The sequence below is a fragment of the Platichthys flesus genome, chromosome 23 (genome assembly GCF_949316205.1).
Source record: "Platichthys flesus chromosome 23, fPlaFle2.1, whole genome shotgun sequence".
Taxonomy (NCBI): Eukaryota; Metazoa; Chordata; class Actinopteri; order Pleuronectiformes; family Pleuronectidae; genus Platichthys; species Platichthys flesus.
Window position 1 is genome coordinate 2,654,633 of NC_084967.1, and position 18,881 is coordinate 2,673,513.

Genomic DNA, 18,881 nt, shown 5'->3' on the forward strand with positions numbered 1-18,881 from the left:
AGATTGTGGATGTTTGAAATCCACTTCTTGTGCATCAATTGTGATCACAAATACATACCTTGGTTATCTGATATACACTATATTTAACAATATATAGCAAACGTGTGTGTAGTAGTAGCACGGTACTGCGGTTTGATCCAGATAAAAGCTGCAGACACATAAACACACACAAACGGGACGATGCGACTTTAACACACCGCGCGCGCGCACTGACGCCACTGGGCTTGCTGGCAGACGATCACTCTTTTTGTCACAACACCGGAGCGGAGCTGTCCGGAACATCCGGCTGTTGCTCCTCAACATAAACAGCCATGGCGGAGGCAGCAGCAGCAGCGTCCACGGCGGCGACAGCAGTAACAGGAGGCTGGACCAAACACGTAACCTGCAGGTGAGACAGCGCGGGCGTCCGCTCGGGCCGTTGGGGACAAAGACACGTCCGTGTCGCGGTGGTTTTGTCAGCGGAGCGACGGGCGCCTGTCAGCGGCGTCCTGGGGACTCAGCTGTTAGCTCGGTGCCTTAGCTCCACTCCTGTGTGTGTGTGTGTGTTTTGTCTGCAGTGGCAGCTCAACGGCCACTAGCTTCGTCGGGGATAACAAACACGGTTAGCAGGCATGTCAACACTGGCGCCGGGTTTGTCTGTTACAGCTGTCACAACCAAATCAAAACCATTAAAAACCCAGCTCCACTCTGACTTCCACACTGGCACCTGCTGGGGTTGTCACATCCAGACTCGGTTAGCTGGCCTCACGAGACCCAATTGTTTGTTGACACCGCGCCACGATTATCAGCCTCTGCTCCCCCTGAGAAACGTGAAAATCGACATTCAGACCGCACTGCCATCGCTTCCTCTCGCTGTGAGAAAGACGCGTTGGGTTAAATTTGTGTTTGCCCTTTTTTCCAGATATTTCATGCACGGACTCTGCAAAGAGGGAGAAAACTGCCGGTATTCCCACGATCTGACCAGCAGCCAACCCGCAGCCATGATTTGCAAGTTCTTCCAGAAGGGAAACTGTGTGTTTGGGGACCGTTGCAGGTAAAGACACTCACACACACTTAGATAAAAGCCAAATATGCTGATAGAATAAGGCAACTGTATCTATACAAGGTTTGGAGCTGTCAGTGGTGGTGCATGACAACTTCCCTTTTCTAAAAGTGGCCGTGCTCTCGGGCCAAGTGACAGCGCAGCAGCTCGGCTGGCAGGGCTTCCCGAGAGGGGTTGCAGTTCTGCCCCTCAAGTGCAGCTGACACCCGAGACTGCTCCTTCCTGAGGTGAACCTTTAGTTGGTCTGCGTCTGCACCGACTCGCTTGTAGCTCCAAGGAAGTTGAATCACCCGCCACTGTGGCGTTACAGCTTGGTGAAATTGCACATTCTGAAATATTACAAGCTTGACTTCAGTGTGTGTAGAGCTGGTGGAGGCGTATTTGCGCTTGGTAGCTGAAGCTGAAATGAACAGGACAACACTTGTAGTACAGTGCATGATGAACCCATGCTGATGAAACACAACCGGTGACTCACACACAGGATGGCAACACTTGTGTCCTTGTGCGCCCTGAAAGAGCAGAATGGCACTTGAGGTTGGTTTGGGGTTTGTTTGACATTGAAAGCGAGCGTGGAAAATCTGTCGTGAGGTTTGTCGCGATATCATCAAGCACACGTTTAAAAAAAAATCTGATAAACAGATGCATAATCAACAGAATTATCATTGTCTTCAACTCTGTCAAATGTAGGAGGTAGGAAGACATCTCTCTGTCAAGAAGACATAAAAATAGATTCTCTATTACTCACGTCCACATTATTTACACCCTTGTTTTGGCACACAACTCATTTAAATGCATGTTTGTGTCCGGTGAATATTTAGCTTTTTGTCTTGAGAGCTTCAAACACATGCAGCCAAGTATTCACTTCAAGGCACGTTGTGCAGTGTGCGTTATTTACAACATGCCTTTTTAAGGTAATCTTGGTCCGTGAACATCATGTTTTTTTTTTTTTTCAATGTCAGATATGCTGTCATTGCATGTGTGCCTACAGACTTATCAGTGAGAAAAAAGCAGACACAGTGTTCAGTCTCGCAGAGGAAACATCGCCATCCCTGCAGACGGATCTTTGTCTCCACACGAGGACTAGGCCTTTGTTGACTTGTGGCTTCCTCACAAATCTAGAGCACTGCGGCGTGTTTTGAATATATTCATCAGTGTAGATGTATAGTAAAGGGGCTCAATCATTCAGCTGTGCGGGTCCTCTGAGAAACTGATTAGCTCTGTTGTCAAGCTTGAGTGTACCCAGACAGCAGCAGCCAGCTGGTTCAGACAGCGTCTGCTCCATGTCTGGCTTCACCAGCATCCCTATAGTTACCAGGGCACTTGAAGGACCACCCCAACTTCACCAGGCACGCATTAGTCACCCACACACTTGATCATTTTTCCTCAATAGTTGGTATGTTGCCTTTAGAAAGCCTACAGCTGAGTGTATAAAGCACTAAGCTGCTGCTGTTGTTGTTGTGTTGATAAGTCACATTCCTCCATCATTGTGATGGAACTGCAGCGAGGAAGATGTCCTCATTATGTCTGTGAACCCCATGGGGCTCGGCTGCCTGTATTATGGGTCCTGAGAAAAGCTCTCAGTGTGGGGGTCTATTATGGTTGAATTCCCCGAGCTCGATCTATTGTGACTGGCTCTGTCTCGCTCTCTCACTCTGTCTCGGTGCCTCTCTCTCTCTCTCTCTCTCTCTCTCTCTCTCTCTCTCACACTCTGTCTTGGTGTCTCTCTCTCTCTCTCTCTCTCTCTCTCTCTCTCTCTCTCTCTCTCTCTCTGTCTCTCTCTCTCTCTCTCTCTCTCTCTCTCTCTCTCTCTCTCTCTCTCTCTCTCTCTCTCTCTCTCTCTCTGCAGCCCCAGGGCCAGACAGAGTGCACTGCAGCCTGCATGGCAATTGCATAACATTCTCTGTTTCCCTCCTGTTTTCTTTCTTTGAGCTGCACGCCCCCCCCCCCCCCCTCCCCTCGCTCCTCCTCCCTCCCTCTGTGCTGTTGCTGGGTTCCCCAGGTTCACTCCACTGCTGCACCCTCCTTGCTCATTTATTTATGCGTAACTCCGGCGGCCCTCCTCCCCTCCCTTCTCCCTGGGAACAGACTGGTTAACAGTGGGTTGCGATGGTGCTCGCCATCATGGAGGAAGCTAAAGGAGAGATAGTGCTGGGTCTTCCTTTTGTATGACTGTGTGCACAGGCTGTCATAGGCTGTTAGTCATGCTGTATTATAGCCATGGACTTGACTTTGCTTTCTATAACGAGGTCGCTCATACAGAAAGCTCAATGCAGACAGCTGAGGGTCTGTTCTCATTGTGCTCCATTTATTATACTATAATGTCCGGAGAATATATATTTTGAGGTCATCACAATGGTTCTGCTGTGTATCAGCAGGAGTAGTTGCATTGTAACGCTCCTCACTTTTCATTTGCCCGATAAGAAAAATGTCTGAAAAACACCACATGACAAACTGTGCATGACCAAGTTGCTCATAGAAAAAAAATAAAAAACATGACACTGTGGGATGGAGATGGGAGAGTGTGAAGGTTATTTATTGGACTTAATTATTTGGAACCTACAAAAGAAAAGTATTCTGAAGGGTAACTGAAATGCAGTATTCCCTTGGGCTTCATTAAATACATAACTACGCTTCTTTTCATATATGTGAACAAAGTTTTCTTTAAAAACTCTGACAGGAAGCTGTAACAGTATGTTTAACAGGAAAGAATACACAACAATTTGGTTTATTCTGTGTTCATACAAAATTGTAAATGTAAATGAAAAACAAGTGCATTGTGATAAACAATTCAATAGTAAACCACATAAAGTTTGAAGATGAAAACCAGAGAATTAGTCCAATTAGTCAGCAGCTAGAGGTGTGTAGATGTCTCCATTCCAAGATGCAGCGCAGTTCTCTAATCAAAGATTATTTCTTGATTCAGAAAAGTCAGTCGAAGTTCATAACCCTGCAGTTCTCAACATTGTGATCGATTTAAATTATTTTATTATTATACTAGACAAAGCTGTTTGCTTCATGTTCTGCTTTCAGTTATAGGATGTGCTTACAGGCCTTGTTTGGCACCCATGCAAAGCAGCGCTTAACATTATGAACATCTTCCAGTTCAGCACCAACATTGTTTAAATATGAACAAATGCACTTGCACGCATATGATCATGCATGGGCACGTTTTTTTTTAAACGAGACGTAAGCCAATGCACTGTTGATACATTGCTATCTTGAGGCAGGGAATGGTTGTGCACAGGTAAAAAAACCTGGTTTGAAATGAGCAGTGCAGCGTTTCAATTATTTTAAGGATGCATTTTTAAGATTAGTAATTTAATCTGCATAGTTATTAAAAAGCACGCGTGTGTGGAACTCTACTTGTAACAAACTGGGACTTTCAGAAGTAATGACAAATGAAACTGATCGAATTATATTTTCCCAACCGTGACAATACATTGTTAGGGCGGCTGTGGCTGATGGGTAGAGTGGTCGTCCTCCAACCTGAAGGTCGGCGGTTCGATCCCCAGTCTGAACAATCTGCATGCCGAAGTGTCCTTGGGCAAGATGCTGAACCCTGAATGGCCCCCCATAGAATAACAAAGTGCTGGGATAGATGCACTGTATGAATGTGTGTGTGATTGGGTGAATGTAAAACTGTACTGTAAAGCGCTTTGAGTGGTCATCAAGACTAGAAAAGCGCTATATAAATACAAATCCATTTACCATTTACCATTATGTATACAGACCTGTCATGTTTCGGGTGTCTGTCAAAACCCAGCAAACAAGTACTGACAACAGTTTACTCTGGTCAAGCATTCATAATGTTATTTCTTACTTCACATATCTGCCACTGCACTCTGAGTGCGTTACTGCATGTTGCATCCAAAACCCATAATTATTTAATTGACTGAGTTCAAAATTTTTGAAATTACCAACAAACGCAGGCAGTGTTTCACAGTGAAAACAGCATTCGTTACTGTCATTCATGCCTTCCATACAAAATCTTTCTTACCAGAACTAAAGTACCACAGTAAACAAAATGTTAAACTGTTGGTATTACCGGTAATATTACACAATGGAATGTTTTAGTAAGATCAGATAGAGGTGACTTGCTGTGCAGTAAATAGCCTGCACCATCCAGACCTTTCCTGTACTCTTATCCCTCCTGTGCCCCAGACCCTATCCTCCTGTTAGTGCTGGAAGTCTCATATACAAAGCAGATGACTGATGAGGTTAGTTACAAACTAATTTCACTATCGACCAACATCAGTCATCTCAACAACAAATCAATGATGTTAGCTGGCTAGCTAGCTGACATTATCCTTTCTAGCTTGTTTTGCCTGCAGACCTGTCAGGTCTGTAATTACCTTCAGTAAGGACGTTCTGTTTCCTCTGCGTTGCTTTGTTTCTCTGCTTTTCTTTTCACTTTTGTTTGACATTGTGAGATATGGCAAATGTGTGTGAATCTCAATGGGAAAAATTCAGACACAATCAGAGGGTTGGTGTGGATGAAGATGTGCGATTTCGTGCAAATATGAATCTGGGTCGAGATAATTAATATGTGGTTAATGTAGGGGTATAAGCTTTTTCCAGCTGCTCTATGTTTAGTAACAGGACTAGAATTCTGTAACTACCACCGACATTAGCTGATGAACGTAATGTGGCCTTAGCTATAAGGTTTGTTTTTAATATAAGGGGGCTGTTGGTGGAGGTATATGCTTCTATGGCAGCTCTAGTTGAAACTGTGTGTGTGTGTGTATGCTGTGCAGGATTATTGACAGTAGGAGCTTAATGGGTGGGAGCCATGTGTGTGTATATCTGTTTGTTTGCATGTGTGATTATGAGCTTTTTTCCCTATGTAGCCTCATTATATTAATTGTGCCTCAGCCTCTGACTCCATAAAAGCACAATACTCACAGTGAAGCAGGTGTATTGTTGTTCTATGTTTGTCGACTGTCTGCATCATGAGATAAACTTTGATCAAAGTTTGTCTGCTTTACTTGCATTTTTAAAGCTCAACCTGGTGGTTTGTTGCAGTAATAGATTGGTTCATATAATAACAAGAGGAGTCAGGTAACAGCTGTAGTCAGCTGTCCTCAAATTACGTGAGCCATAGATTAACACACGTCAACCGAGAGGAAATTGTTAGTCATCATCTGACATACCTGCTTTATGTCGCAGATATCATGTACATTATGCAACGGAACAGTATGTAACGTTCTAATATTATTTTTTTTTAAATATTATCCCGAACATATATGTGGATAGGTGCCGTTAAGGGTTTCCTTCTGAAGTCACTTAGTGAGCTGCACCCTTCCAACCCATAAGAAAAGGCCAAAGTCAGGGGTGGGAGCTCACGTCTGTCAAAAAATCTGTAGTAATACTCCTCATGCAGCAAGGCTTTAACAGTGTCAGCTGCTGGAAGAGGTAGCTATGGCTGCCTCACAGGGTGGCAGGCTCCCGTCACCTGCAGTACTTGAGATGACACAACAAAGACGTAGGCGAGGGGCTGGGTGGAGAATAATGGAGCAGCGAGACTGAGGAGGAGGAGGAGGAGTGGAGTGGTCTGCTTTTGAGCTGCTAGCACTGGCTTGAATATTAGAACTTGTGCTTTGTAGTTTTTAGCAACAAGGATGTATTGGTTTGATTCAACTGATGTATTGGGCTATATAAAGTTATTCATATTTGCAAGGTATGCATCATTTATCATGAAAGTACCACAGATAATTGTGTAATACATAATGATTAAAAAAAAAAAAAAAAAAAAACAGAGCTAAAGATGGAGGTACGATGGCTTTCTTCATGCTCACCTCATCTATTTCAGTTGTAAAAATTGTGCCAGCGGCCTAACAAACCTATCCCACCATTTCACACGCATTCCAAAAGGAGTATAAATCTCACATAACTAGCATTTTATTTTGTAATGTCTGAAAAACCATAAACACCTTCACCCATAGCCCATGTATGTGAGGGTCCTGAAAGAGACATTTTTATTTTTAAGCTATTTTACGAATTCTTCACTGAGGTTTCCTCATTAGAATATTATAGTTTTATCCTTATCTTTCAGCCTAAGGCTATTCAAAATAGATTGTGATCACAGTAAAAATAGTCACCCAGTATAAGCTCTCAAGGATTTATATCATTGTCATATGCAGACAAATTTAATCATGTGCTTTTATCTTGCCCATGTTCTTTACTGTCAACTGTGACCTAACGTCGCACTCTGTGCCTCCTAATATCTTTGCCGTGGCTACTGAAGGATACTGTGTCTGTCTCAGGTTGTGAAACTGTTATCCTCTGCACAGCGAGACACTGTGGAGATCAACCTACACCTAAAAACAGCCCAGCCCAGGAAATGCCAGTTTACATTCCAGCTGCATGCCTATTATTTACAGTGGGACGAGGAAAACCAATATATTCTGTCAACTTCAAAGCGCTGGAATGTACAGTTGAAAACTTTGACAGACATCTTATCAAGCCTAAAATAAGGCTCTAGTCTGAACAGACTCTTATACGTAAGGTCAGACTGAGTCCAGTATCTTGGAGTTGTCCTTGTCCTCTGTGTCCGTAAACTGAAGGGTCAATGAAGTCTAAGGCACAGATCAGGCAGAGTTTTACTTGCAGGTTGCAAAACAAAATGCACACTGCACTGCTTGTTATTGTTAAAGCTTGCACTCTCTCATTGAGATTTTAAATCTCTTTATCAGGAGAGACCTTAAAACAGAACATTCCCAACCAGTAAATAAATACAAAGGAGTGAATAAATACAAATAACACAATAAGGACTAATTCAAACAATTACGAGAATCATGAAAAACCTCTGATAACAAAGTTTTAAAATCACCAAGGGAATGTAAGATTGCAGCCGTGGTACACATTGCAGCTCATTCCATTTAAAAGGTGCATAATATCTGAACCCAAGACTGCCAATATCAGTGCGAGTGTAGGGGATATCTGAGGTGATGTCCATACTGGATCGTGTACTGTAGTGACTAGTTTAAATGAGAGAAGAGATGTGAGGTAGTTTCCAATGTGCCTCTAGGCCTGCTGTTTTATGTCCAGGTATTGCTAACTGCCATTTTCAATAGTCAGAGACTGTCAGTAAAGATGGGCAGCGTGTCTCTATTTCTTCGCACTTTGCAAAAGTGAAGCCAAAAATATCTCCCATTACGGATGCTGCCATCTTGCCTCTAGGGATATCATTTAGAGCCTGAGTCTGCACAGTAATGACTGTGGAGTGGAGCTACAGTAACATTAACAAGTAGTGTACATCACTGTGTTGAATCCAACTTGTTTCGAATTAGTAATAAGCAGTAAGACAACATGAACAAAATAGTATTTTGGTCTATAAGCTAAATGCCAATTGAGCAACTAGTGTCTGAGCTGTGTGCAGTTTCCTGCAAAACGGATGGTGGCTACCTGGAGGAGATCAAATTTCAGTTGACAGATGGGAACTCGATGGTAAAAATGGACAGCAGGGACTCATGCTTTCCAAGAAAACATAGTATTGAGTCTGAGCACAATAACCAATGGACGTGTGTTGGCTGTTACCAACTTGATAATGGTTATCATACAAATGTAAAATTGTTAAAAGTAATATTGTAAGACTCAGTGTGTGTATTGTACTGAAGAAACTGCAATGTCTACGACTTCAACTTGGGCTACATCCATACTGCTACAGTGTAGTTAAACATAAATCTCTATCCATACTAACTCGAGTAACGATGGATCCCTAGTCTGCAGCCGACTAACATTATGCATACCTTATGTTATTAAGGTATCTTGTAAGCACCACAAACTAGTGTGCTAATGACCTGGTTCATATGATTGTGCTGTTAGTTTGAAGTAGTAGACTCAGTTATCCTGGGTTGCACATATATAGTACCTCAAAATGACGATTTTGTACCGTCAGTTATCAACTTAGGTTAAACTGTTTTGAAATCGAGCTCCTCTCCTTCCGCCCCGTATCGTTACTGTGATTGTAGCTTCGCTGTGTTTGTGATTTGGGTAGGGTCAATTATTTTCAGTTAAACAAACCCGGTCCTGTGTGACTTCTCAGGTTTGAACACTGTAAACCGGCAAAAAACGAGGAGCCGTCAACACCGCAGATGCTGCCGCTGCCCTCCGCCGGCCCGTCAGACCCAGAACCCAGTGAGCCAACACCTGGCACAGGGGCACAAGACTGGGTCAACGCTGCTGAGTTTGTTCCTGGACAGCCGTACTGTGGACGGGGTGAGTGACTAGCATTGGTTACACCAACTCTTTCACGATGTCCCTATTCGATCCTTGTGTTTTACTAAATTAAACAAACCAATTTTTCCCATTTGTGACATCAATTCACAGCCACCAGGCAGCTGTTCACATCACATATCCAAATCCTATCATATGGTATGTTGTGAACTTACCTATAATGATGTGTCAAGGGCTCCAGTTTGACTGTGAGCATCATTGTCTTGGTGGGAATAGACTATGAATCTGTGGTGGCAGGGAAATTGAAGAATCAGCAAATAAAAGCTAATGGCAATAATATTTGTCTAGTTTTGGTCAACAGCTAGAACTAAAACTCAATCATTTATTTTTTCTCCTGTGGGCTGTACTCAAGTCAGCTGAACAAGAGGCCTTAATGTCACTTAAATGATGCCACATAGCTTGCAGACCAGACTTCACAACCATGTTAAAGTGTAAAGATTGGTTGAAGTTGCCTTCTGACCAAACTTGCCTTTTTCAATAAACTTAAAGGCTCCTGCAAACCGTTGTGTGTTTCTGACGAGGTCTGAAAGATTGCTGACTTTAAGGAGGACATCCGGTGGCTTTCGAATGAGCTGCGGAACAGAGACTCTGTCTTGAGCAGCTTCATTGATGAGTAGACCAAAATACTCAAGGCATGAGCCCTCTACGTGTCCCCGGCTTTGATCCTTCCCTACCCCAAAACACCAGCCGCTTTGGTCTGAGGTCGTAGTCCGCAATTGCAAGAGGGACTCTTGTGAGGTTTTCTCACCACCCCCACTCAATCTTTCCAACCGCTTCACTGCCTTGTCTGATGACTCTCTGACACATCCAGCCGATCTGTGGCACTTGATCTCCCCTCTCGGGATCATTCTTTGAAAACAGCACCGGTTTGCCTAGAGCCCCTCCTCCCTCCATTGGATATCAGTGTTCCTGTAACTAAGCGACTCACGCCAAAGCAAACTCAGCGACCCCCATCACAAGTCACATCCTCACACCGTCGTAGGAGGCTGGAAGAGGCTGTGCCCCGACTGTCTGGATCTCTTCCTTGTCCAGAATCGGGAAATATTCCTTTGTTCAAGTCAGAGGTCGCGCCCTCCTCATCTGCCTCACATACACATTCACCCCTTGATCAGTGGCATCCACAGACAGCGTGGAGGCAGTTCAGGCTCACTCCTGCCAAGCACAGCGTTCTTCCCGCCCTCTTTTTCCCCTCAAACACTTATAGTGGGCGATTCCATAATTAGGAAAGTCTGTTTTTTTCAATGGAGTCACTCATTGCATCCCCGGAGCTACGGTCCCAGTCATCCTTGGAAATCTCCCGGGGTTATTGCGCTCACTCCCTCCGTCCATAACCAGAGTGATAGTTCCTGTGGGAATCAACGACACGGCTCATCAGCAGTCTGAGCTCACAAGACGGATTTTGAACAACTTTTCATTTTCTTTAAAACTTGTGGCAAATCTGTCTTTATCTCCGGTCCTATCCCCACACTGGGCCGCGGAGTTGGGCGCTTAAGCAGAATCCTCAGTCATAATAGTCAGTTCGCCTGGTCAGGGCACTGCCTCGGCTTTGTTGACAACTTCAATTTGTTCAATTAGCTGTGTCACATTTGATTCTAATCTGAACTTCAAAACACATGTTAATCAAATAATTAAATCCTTTTACTTCCATCTACGAAACATTTCTAAAATCAAATTGTTTCTTTCTCTCCCTGACCTAGAAAAACAAATGCATGCCTGTTTTTTGCTGCTGCTCGTATTATAACAAAACAAACCATAGGGCTCATATCACGCCAATTCTTGTGTCCCTTCAGTTGTTCAGTTCAATTCAGGTTATATTTTAAGATTGTTTTTTATAACTTTTAAAGCTCTCTATGGGCTCGCCCCAGCATACAATTCACAGCTCTTGACTCTCTATCGTAACCTGAGATCGGCCAGCCTGTCCCTGATGGCTGTCCCTAGGTCAAGGCTGGCTACCCAAGGTGACCGGGCTCTTAAATTGGACGGAACAGAATACCTTTTATTACAATCGATTCTTCATTTTGACATGGACTTTTGTGTGAATCACTTTGTAACCTAGTTTAGATAAGTGCTATACAAATAAAGTTATAATTATTATTATTATTATTATCATTCTTTTTTTTAATGATTAATAAAGACCAGGAAAGAATGGGCAAATTTAGCCAGTTCACGATTGAGACACCGACAATACACTAATGTCCATAACACGAAGAAGACGTCAAAAGTACGATGATGCAATACTACAACTGTGGTTCACATAGAGGGAATTCAGGCTGCTGTTGATCAAAAAGAGATGGCTACTATTTACAAAGCATATCTGAACTTCTCGACCTATAGTCAAGAAACCGATCTAATGAACTCAGCAAGGGATGATCACGTGAAAACTCAATCAATCAGGCATGTTGAGAGAGACAGTCCCCACCTTTTTAAAGGGCCCATATTGTGTAAAAGGTTCTTAGTCCCTGGGGAAATTTAAGCTTTCGTGGAAATGCAGCTTCACTTGGATTTTGAGGCTTGTCTGTGCGCCAGATAAAAGTTGAGCGCAGAGGGGTAAGTTCGGGAAGTTGTGTGTTCAGATCAAATTTTCCTCGTCGGCAAAAAATCATGAATAAATGTTTGTCAAGCAGACAGTGTTTGTCTCTAATGATGATGATTCGTCGCTCTTGTCCAGCTGAGCAGGTGAACGGGGAGAGCTCCGGCCCGCTCATCGAGGAGTTCGACAGCGACACGGCGCAGGACAACAAACGGCGGAGGAAGCAGCTCTGTCCGTACGCCGCTGTCGGAGAGTGCCGCTACGGGATCAACTGTGCCTATCTCCACGGCGATGTCTGCGATATGTGTGGCCTTCAGGTGCTCCACCCCACTGACAGCAACCAGCGCTCAGAGCACACCAAGGTAACGCTTACACACAGAGCCTCGTGGTGCATTCACGTTAACAATGCCGGTCAGGGGACTTCATTGTCCTGCTGCCATTCGTATCCTGCAGTCCTTGGATTTATTAGAGGGTGAGGGAGGGGGTTATAGTATAAAGCAGAAATAATAGAACTGACACATTTCCTCATCTATTCATCCTCGTGTTAACTTTTCTGTGAGGAAGCTGCGTTTTTGAAGAGCAAGTGAATGCTTGAATTGACTTCTGACTCTTTTGGAGTTGTTTAAACTGCAGATACAGAGCGCAGGTGCTTCTCTCACAAATCACCTTGGGCTACGACCTGAACTATTTTGAGTCATTAGAACAGAGATTTTTACAAACATCTTCCAAAGTGCAGATTAAGAAAAACAATCTTTCTGTTTATCAGTGTGTGAATCCTCGCAACTTACTTTGGGCATGCCCTCTGTTGCTTTGTGTAAAGAACATGTGCCAGAAACTACAACAATGGTGGCTAGATATCAGTTTTTCTACTTCCGCCGAGCAATGCTAGGTCTAATTACAAGTTTGCAACTTAATGTAGCATCGCTAACACATTACCTACATTCAGAGATGGCTGCCTCATCACCATGTTCTACTGCATTCTTCTCTCTTTGATTGCATGGTAAACATTAGCTTAAAGCCACTGTCATCACAAAGTCATCTGCAGGGAATGAGTGCTTTACATGTATTATCCTGGTAAATGCAGTGGTGCTGGATGATGTTGAGCCGCACGATAACTTGAGGTTGCCTGACAAGGACCACAGCTGTGTCAATACAATGGTCTAATTTCAAATACATGAAGCACATAACACAGTCTAATCTGTAAGAAGTTTAATAAAATATCTGAGGTTGAATTAAATTCAGATTGATCAGGTTTGGGTGTTGATGATTGAACTGTTCCCTCCCCTAGGCGTGCATCGAGGCCCACGAGAAAGACATGGAGATTTCGTTTGCCATCCAGCGCAGCAAGGACATGATGTGCGGTGTGTGTATGGAGGTGGTGTTTGAGAAGGCCAACCCAAGCGAGCGCCGTTTTGGCATCCTCAGCAACTGCAGCCACTGCTACTGTCTAAAGTGCATTCGCAAGTGGAGGAGTGCCAAGCAGTTTGAGAGCAAAATCATCAAGTGAGTCATTTGTTCTTGACAGTGAGGGTTTGGGAAGAGGTCTTTCTCCGAAATACTTAGTTTTTGTCAGTTGAAAGACTGAAGTGTCTTCATTTCTGTGGTAGACTGTGGGCTCCGTTGCTCTCAGACGAACTGGTAAATACTTTCAAAATCTATATCTGGTCGATTTTCAAAGAAGATTGTCTAATAGATATTATGAGCAGTTTTTCCCCCCTCTCGCTTCTTGAATGTGTTAAAGGCCCCAAGACTAAGACATCATGCACGGCTTGTCTCAAACTTACAAAATATTAATGAGCAGCTGCAGGAATTGAAATAATTTTCTGAACATCATATTAGAATTAAAATCTTATTGATCCTGATTTGAGGCCACGATTTTAGTGGTTATTTCTCTGTGATACTGGTACTACTTTGCAAAGCAGCAGTGTAAGTTCTTTTGGACATTTTGTATTGCGGATGTCCTAACTATAATGTTATTGGTCACCTTACTTTTTGATTTTTGTCTGCAGGTCTTGCCCAGAGTGTCGAATCACGTCCAACTTTGTCATCCCCAGCGAGTACTGGGTGGAAGATAAGGAGGACAAGCAGAAACTCATCCAGAAATACAAGGACGGCATGGGGTACACAGACCATTTTCTATACTCCATATATTTAGTACATGTTCCTATGTCAAAAGCAGTATCACTGCCTCTCTGTAGCAGTTTTTCCTCATCTTTTATGAAAACAGAAGCAGATTTCTCTTTGCCTTTAATAAAAAGAGGAATTTCGCTGTTATCTCATCTCCAATCTGGTCTTCTGACGCTGTTCTACTAAACAGTTGAGTGTCAGCAATTTCCAATCTCCCTGCAGCATGGAGCAGAGAGATTTTGAGTAGAAAGCTGTTGTGGGTGGATGTGCTCAGAGTCATACAGGAGTGGGCTGGTGAATCTGTGGGAGTGGGCAGTAACGGTGGGAAGAAAAACCTGTCCAGTGCAGACCTTCACTCTGAAATGTTGCCCTCATTCAATCCCAAAAAAGCTCCACAGAGAACTGTTTCACCTCCTTAAGACTCTAATGACCGATCTCCGTTGCTTGATTGGTGTGTGTCTGTGATTTATTTTTGAGACGATCTGAACTGATGTGTGTGTTCTCTGGTTTGTACCCTGCAGGACCAAACTGTGTCGATACTTTGACGAGGGCCGTGGAACATGCCCCTTCGGCTCAAATTGCTTCTACAAGCACGCCTTCCCTGACGGGCGACTGGAGGAAGCTCAACCCCAGCGTAGACAGACGGGCTCTAACAGCAGAAACCGGGTAATTGACCCCGTACATTAGCTTTACCTAGATGGTTTCAAATAGTATATCTTTTTTTTTTTAATCATGGGGGCGTTAATTATATTTACCTCTAGTGGTAACAACCATAACAACACCTCTTTAACTGTGGCACCCTCTGCTGGATGACGAGAAAAACAGGAACATTTCTGGCGTGCAAGAAAAAAGGAGAACCCTGTAATAAATACTACTTTACTTCAAATAGTCTGTATTTTTAGAATCTAGACTAAGTTTCGTCTTACTTTATGTATTGAGTCAGTATTGGCAACACATTTATAACATATGTACCACTGACCAGTGTCCAGTCCCCTAAAGCTGCAGCCTCAATACTGAATATATAAATGTAACAGTTGATTCCTTTGAGGTTGTGTGAAATTGCATCACAAAATTTGTATTAGTTCTAATAAGGTAGATCACAAGACTTCATATCACATTAGTCACATGTGAATCGCCTCAATTCGTCATCACTTAATTTTCTAAGAAGTAGTCTTCCTAATTGTTATGGAACCTTTCTGGAATCTGGTGAAAGGAGAACTCAGGCAGCAGTTGATGTCTTATCAGAAGGTTTTATGTAGACTTGATGCATCAAGGAGACCAGAAGGTGAAACAATACACAAACGCTAACAGAGTAACAAGCAATGGTCACCCCCCAGTCTGAAGAGGTCTCCCACAGAATCCCCATATATCTCCCTCACCCTGCGTCCCCCATTCAGACAGCTCATCAATGAATGTCTAGAATTACTGTCACTCTCTATCTTACATGTAGGTGTTTGCATCCTACTGGATAGTTAAGCCTTAAGCAGGCATAACTAAATCCCATTGTGTCCTCACTTCTTACCACTGGTTAAATACGCAAAAGAGTTAAAGTCTGTGAGAGTTGAAATTGTTGTCTCTGTGTCTGGCACACCTGAGTTAGATATGAAAGTCCCTAGACGCTACAATGTTGGTTGGCCCTTTATCTATAACCTAGCCTTGGGTACTGCTTAGAGAGAGAGGGGAGTATCTGTGGAATTTGGACAGGCACTTTTATCCTATAGAGCAGGGGTGGGCAAACTTGTTGACCCGCGGGCCACAATGGGTTCTAAAATTTGACAGATTTGTGAACTAATATAAATGACTTTGAAAAATCATTACATGAAAGGATTTGGCCTTTAACAAGTAGCAAAGCATTTATTTGCAAGGCATTTAACAAAAACTCGCCTCGGAGAAAGGTTTGCTAGCCTTTGCTATTTCGAATGCCACCAAAAAACTTGCCTTGGTAGGTGACTCTTGAATTGCAGTTTGTCGGTGCAAAATTTTGCCGAGTCTGTAAATTAGCCCCCAACCTCTGAGCAGTAGCCGCCCATTCTTGCGTTGACTGCTTTCTAGCGTAGTTAGCATGCTTCGTAGCAAAGTGACGGCTGATGTTGTACTCCTTGAAAACTGGGACAGTTTCTCGGCATATCAGGCATACAGCCTTCGATTGGACTTCAGTGAAAAGGTATTTTGTTGTCCACTCCATGTTAAACACTCCGCAGTCATTGTCCACTTTTCGTTTCCTTGATCCGCTCATTTTACAGAAGGGCTCACAGGGCTAGGCGAAAAAGTGAAGGGAGATCATGTGCCCTTTCGAGCCCTATACACCACACATACACCCGCGGGCCATACTTTGCCCATGTCTGCTGTAGAGATTTGATGTGTAATATACAATATACATTGATATATAGTGTTCTGGGGAAAGTTACGATGGATGAAACGCATCTCAACACAAAATGCGACTGAAGTCCAAATTAAGATTTCTGTCTTTTTTCTTTTTTCACTTTAATAATTGGTTAGATTGAAAGAGGTTATGAGATCCTGATGGCTTCAAAATGATTTGTTCAGGAAAACGTGATTTAATCGCACGCTCATAAAATGAAGCCGAATCATGTCTGACTTGGTGTCATATTTTCCGACCGACCCTCTCCTCCTCAGAGCTCGAGGCGAACACCACTGTGGGACATCTTTGATGAGAGGGAAAGCACTGACTCCTTTGACAACGAGGATGAGGAGATGGTGACGTTCGAGCTGAGCGAGATGCTCCTCATGCTGCTCGCCGCGGGAACCGACGACGAGGTGACAGACTCAGAGGACGAATGGGACTTGTTTCACGAGGAGCTGGACGATTTCTATGAAATTTACCTATAGCAGCCCCACCCACTTCCTCCCCCCCTTCCCCGCCCCCATGTATACTAGACACTAGAATGGACTGTCTTGTGCGAGTGATGGACAGTAGCTTTTATTCCCCAACCTCTGTATTGTGGCAGTGCCTTTCAGCAGGCCATTAATAAATGAACTTGATAAAAGATAAAAGGACAAAAAAAAAAAATCCAACTTGTCGGTGCGCTCGTGCTAAACATTTTCTAGACATCTATCCTTGTGAGTTTATCTTGTGCGGTTCCTGTGAAAAGGAAAGATAAGAAAATGACAAAGTGAACTCGATATAAGATTTAAACGAAAAATCAACTTTCTTCAAATATTGCTAATAAAAGTTGTTAAGTTCATTTGTGGGTGTGGGTTTGACTTGTTTATCATCTAGCCAGGTGTTTGTACATAAAACTAAAAACTCTGAGGATGCACTCGAACTTACTCGGCACCATGTACTGTAACAGTGATGGGCATGTTGTAAGATTTTACAAAACGGTTTCTGAAGGCCGAAATGTTTTTTTTCGTTATTAAAGTTGCTGAGAGCCAATATATTGTGCTGATGTTTAATAAATTGACCATTATCACTTTCATGTTGTACTGGAAAAGTATTTTCCGTGTCCCCCTATAGAGGTCTTTACTTTCTTTTTTGAAAAAAACCTTTTATGAGACATTTGGGTCATTTTCACCAAACAAACTGTGTGTGAAACTCATGTAGGGTTTGTGTCTTTGCACCGTGCGGCAGGGGGAAGTCGTGCCCTTATCATCTGGCGGCCATCTTTGTTACTGGGACACTGTAGTCACTGAGGGGCTCATTGAATAAGTTACTCAAAGAAAAATGAAAACATTGTTGGTTGTGAAAGTCAGGAGGACACTCACTGGCTGGAATAGCTGAAACAAATATGGGCCAAACCTATTTTGAGTTTAAGAAATTAAGTTTAAAGTTTATGAACGTGTAAAATCAAAATTGGGAGTTGTAGAAATAACAAGAAAATGTTTCAAAAACTGAACAAAGCAATGATCGGGTTACACAAAGCCTATCTTTTGCCATAATTTGTATAAAACATGTATTAACACAACTAAAACTTTGTTTTCATCTCCTAAACTCAAACGTTGTTTTATTCAAAGGATCCGCAACCATTGAAAACCACAACAAAAATTCACGCCCATAGAGCGCTGCTCAGTGCTGCCGCTGGTGATTGAAAGCTGTATTGCAGCAATACTACTGAACAAAATACACTATCTTTAAGAGTAACGAGTTTTAGGAGCTGCTCAGTGACTGAAGGGTCTCGGTTAGCAGGGCCTCTGTTAGTGTGACAGGTGAACCCCACCTCCGTCTTGTCGGCACACCCTCTGTAAAGCCTTTCAATTGGTCTGGGAAACATACTAAGTGATTTCACTGTAGCTAAGGTCCAATGTTATGTTAACGTTAGGATTTTCAGATCCGTTTTATCGTTCTGTGATTCCTACCTGTAGCTTTTGGGTCCCACTTTCATCAGCAATCTGCTGTCGGTCAAAATGGACAAAATAAAGATGGAGGGAATTATTCTCCCTTTCGCTATTCTGAGTCACAGCGTCTGCGGACGTCTGTGTTACCACAAGACAAATCTCAAAGGTCAATGCTTGTGACTACAAACTCATGAGCAGACTGATGGTGCAGCGGGGTCAAGGAGCTGAGCGACTCCTTGTTCTGTTTCTGCTTCTTGCATTGTGAGCTTTGCTGTTAGGCTGCTCATCCACTGACTCCTGATGGCCAGTCTCAGCCCGTTGAACTCCATTGGAATGCATATGTTTATACTGATATGTGTGTTTTCTATGTTCCACAGCCATCCATCCTAACTTGAAATTAAAGTTTATTATCAACCTCTACTGTGTGCTGTCTAATCAGTTTTAATAAGTGGGTACTACACCAAACGCAGCATTGGCAGATCTGTAATGATTGTATTTGTCCGATAACTTAGGCCTCTGTAAGCTGTACGATCAATACTGCCAAAATTCCCATAAGTGTACGACAATTTCATTAATAGCTGACAGTATAATTATCAGTATTGTACGCTATTGAAGTATGTACCTGTATGAACATGCTTTTTGTGATGTAGG

General features: G+C 43.1%; 1 protein-coding gene across 1 annotated transcript; it reads left to right on the forward strand.

Moving 5' to 3' along the window:
* The first annotated feature begins 253 nt into the window (after positions 1–253).
* On the forward strand, positions 254–18,648 carry mkrn1 (makorin, ring finger protein, 1). The gene is made up of 8 exons (XM_062382903.1): positions 254–388; positions 902–1,033; positions 9,087–9,259; positions 11,946–12,169; positions 13,096–13,310; positions 13,817–13,927; positions 14,456–14,600; positions 16,572–18,648. The coding sequence occupies exons 1-8, from the start codon at positions 312–314 to the stop codon at positions 16,782–16,784; spliced, it is 1,290 nt and encodes a 429-aa protein (XP_062238887.1). The 5' UTR covers positions 254–311; the 3' UTR covers positions 16,785–18,648.
* Positions 18,649–18,881: the final 233 nt, after the last annotated feature.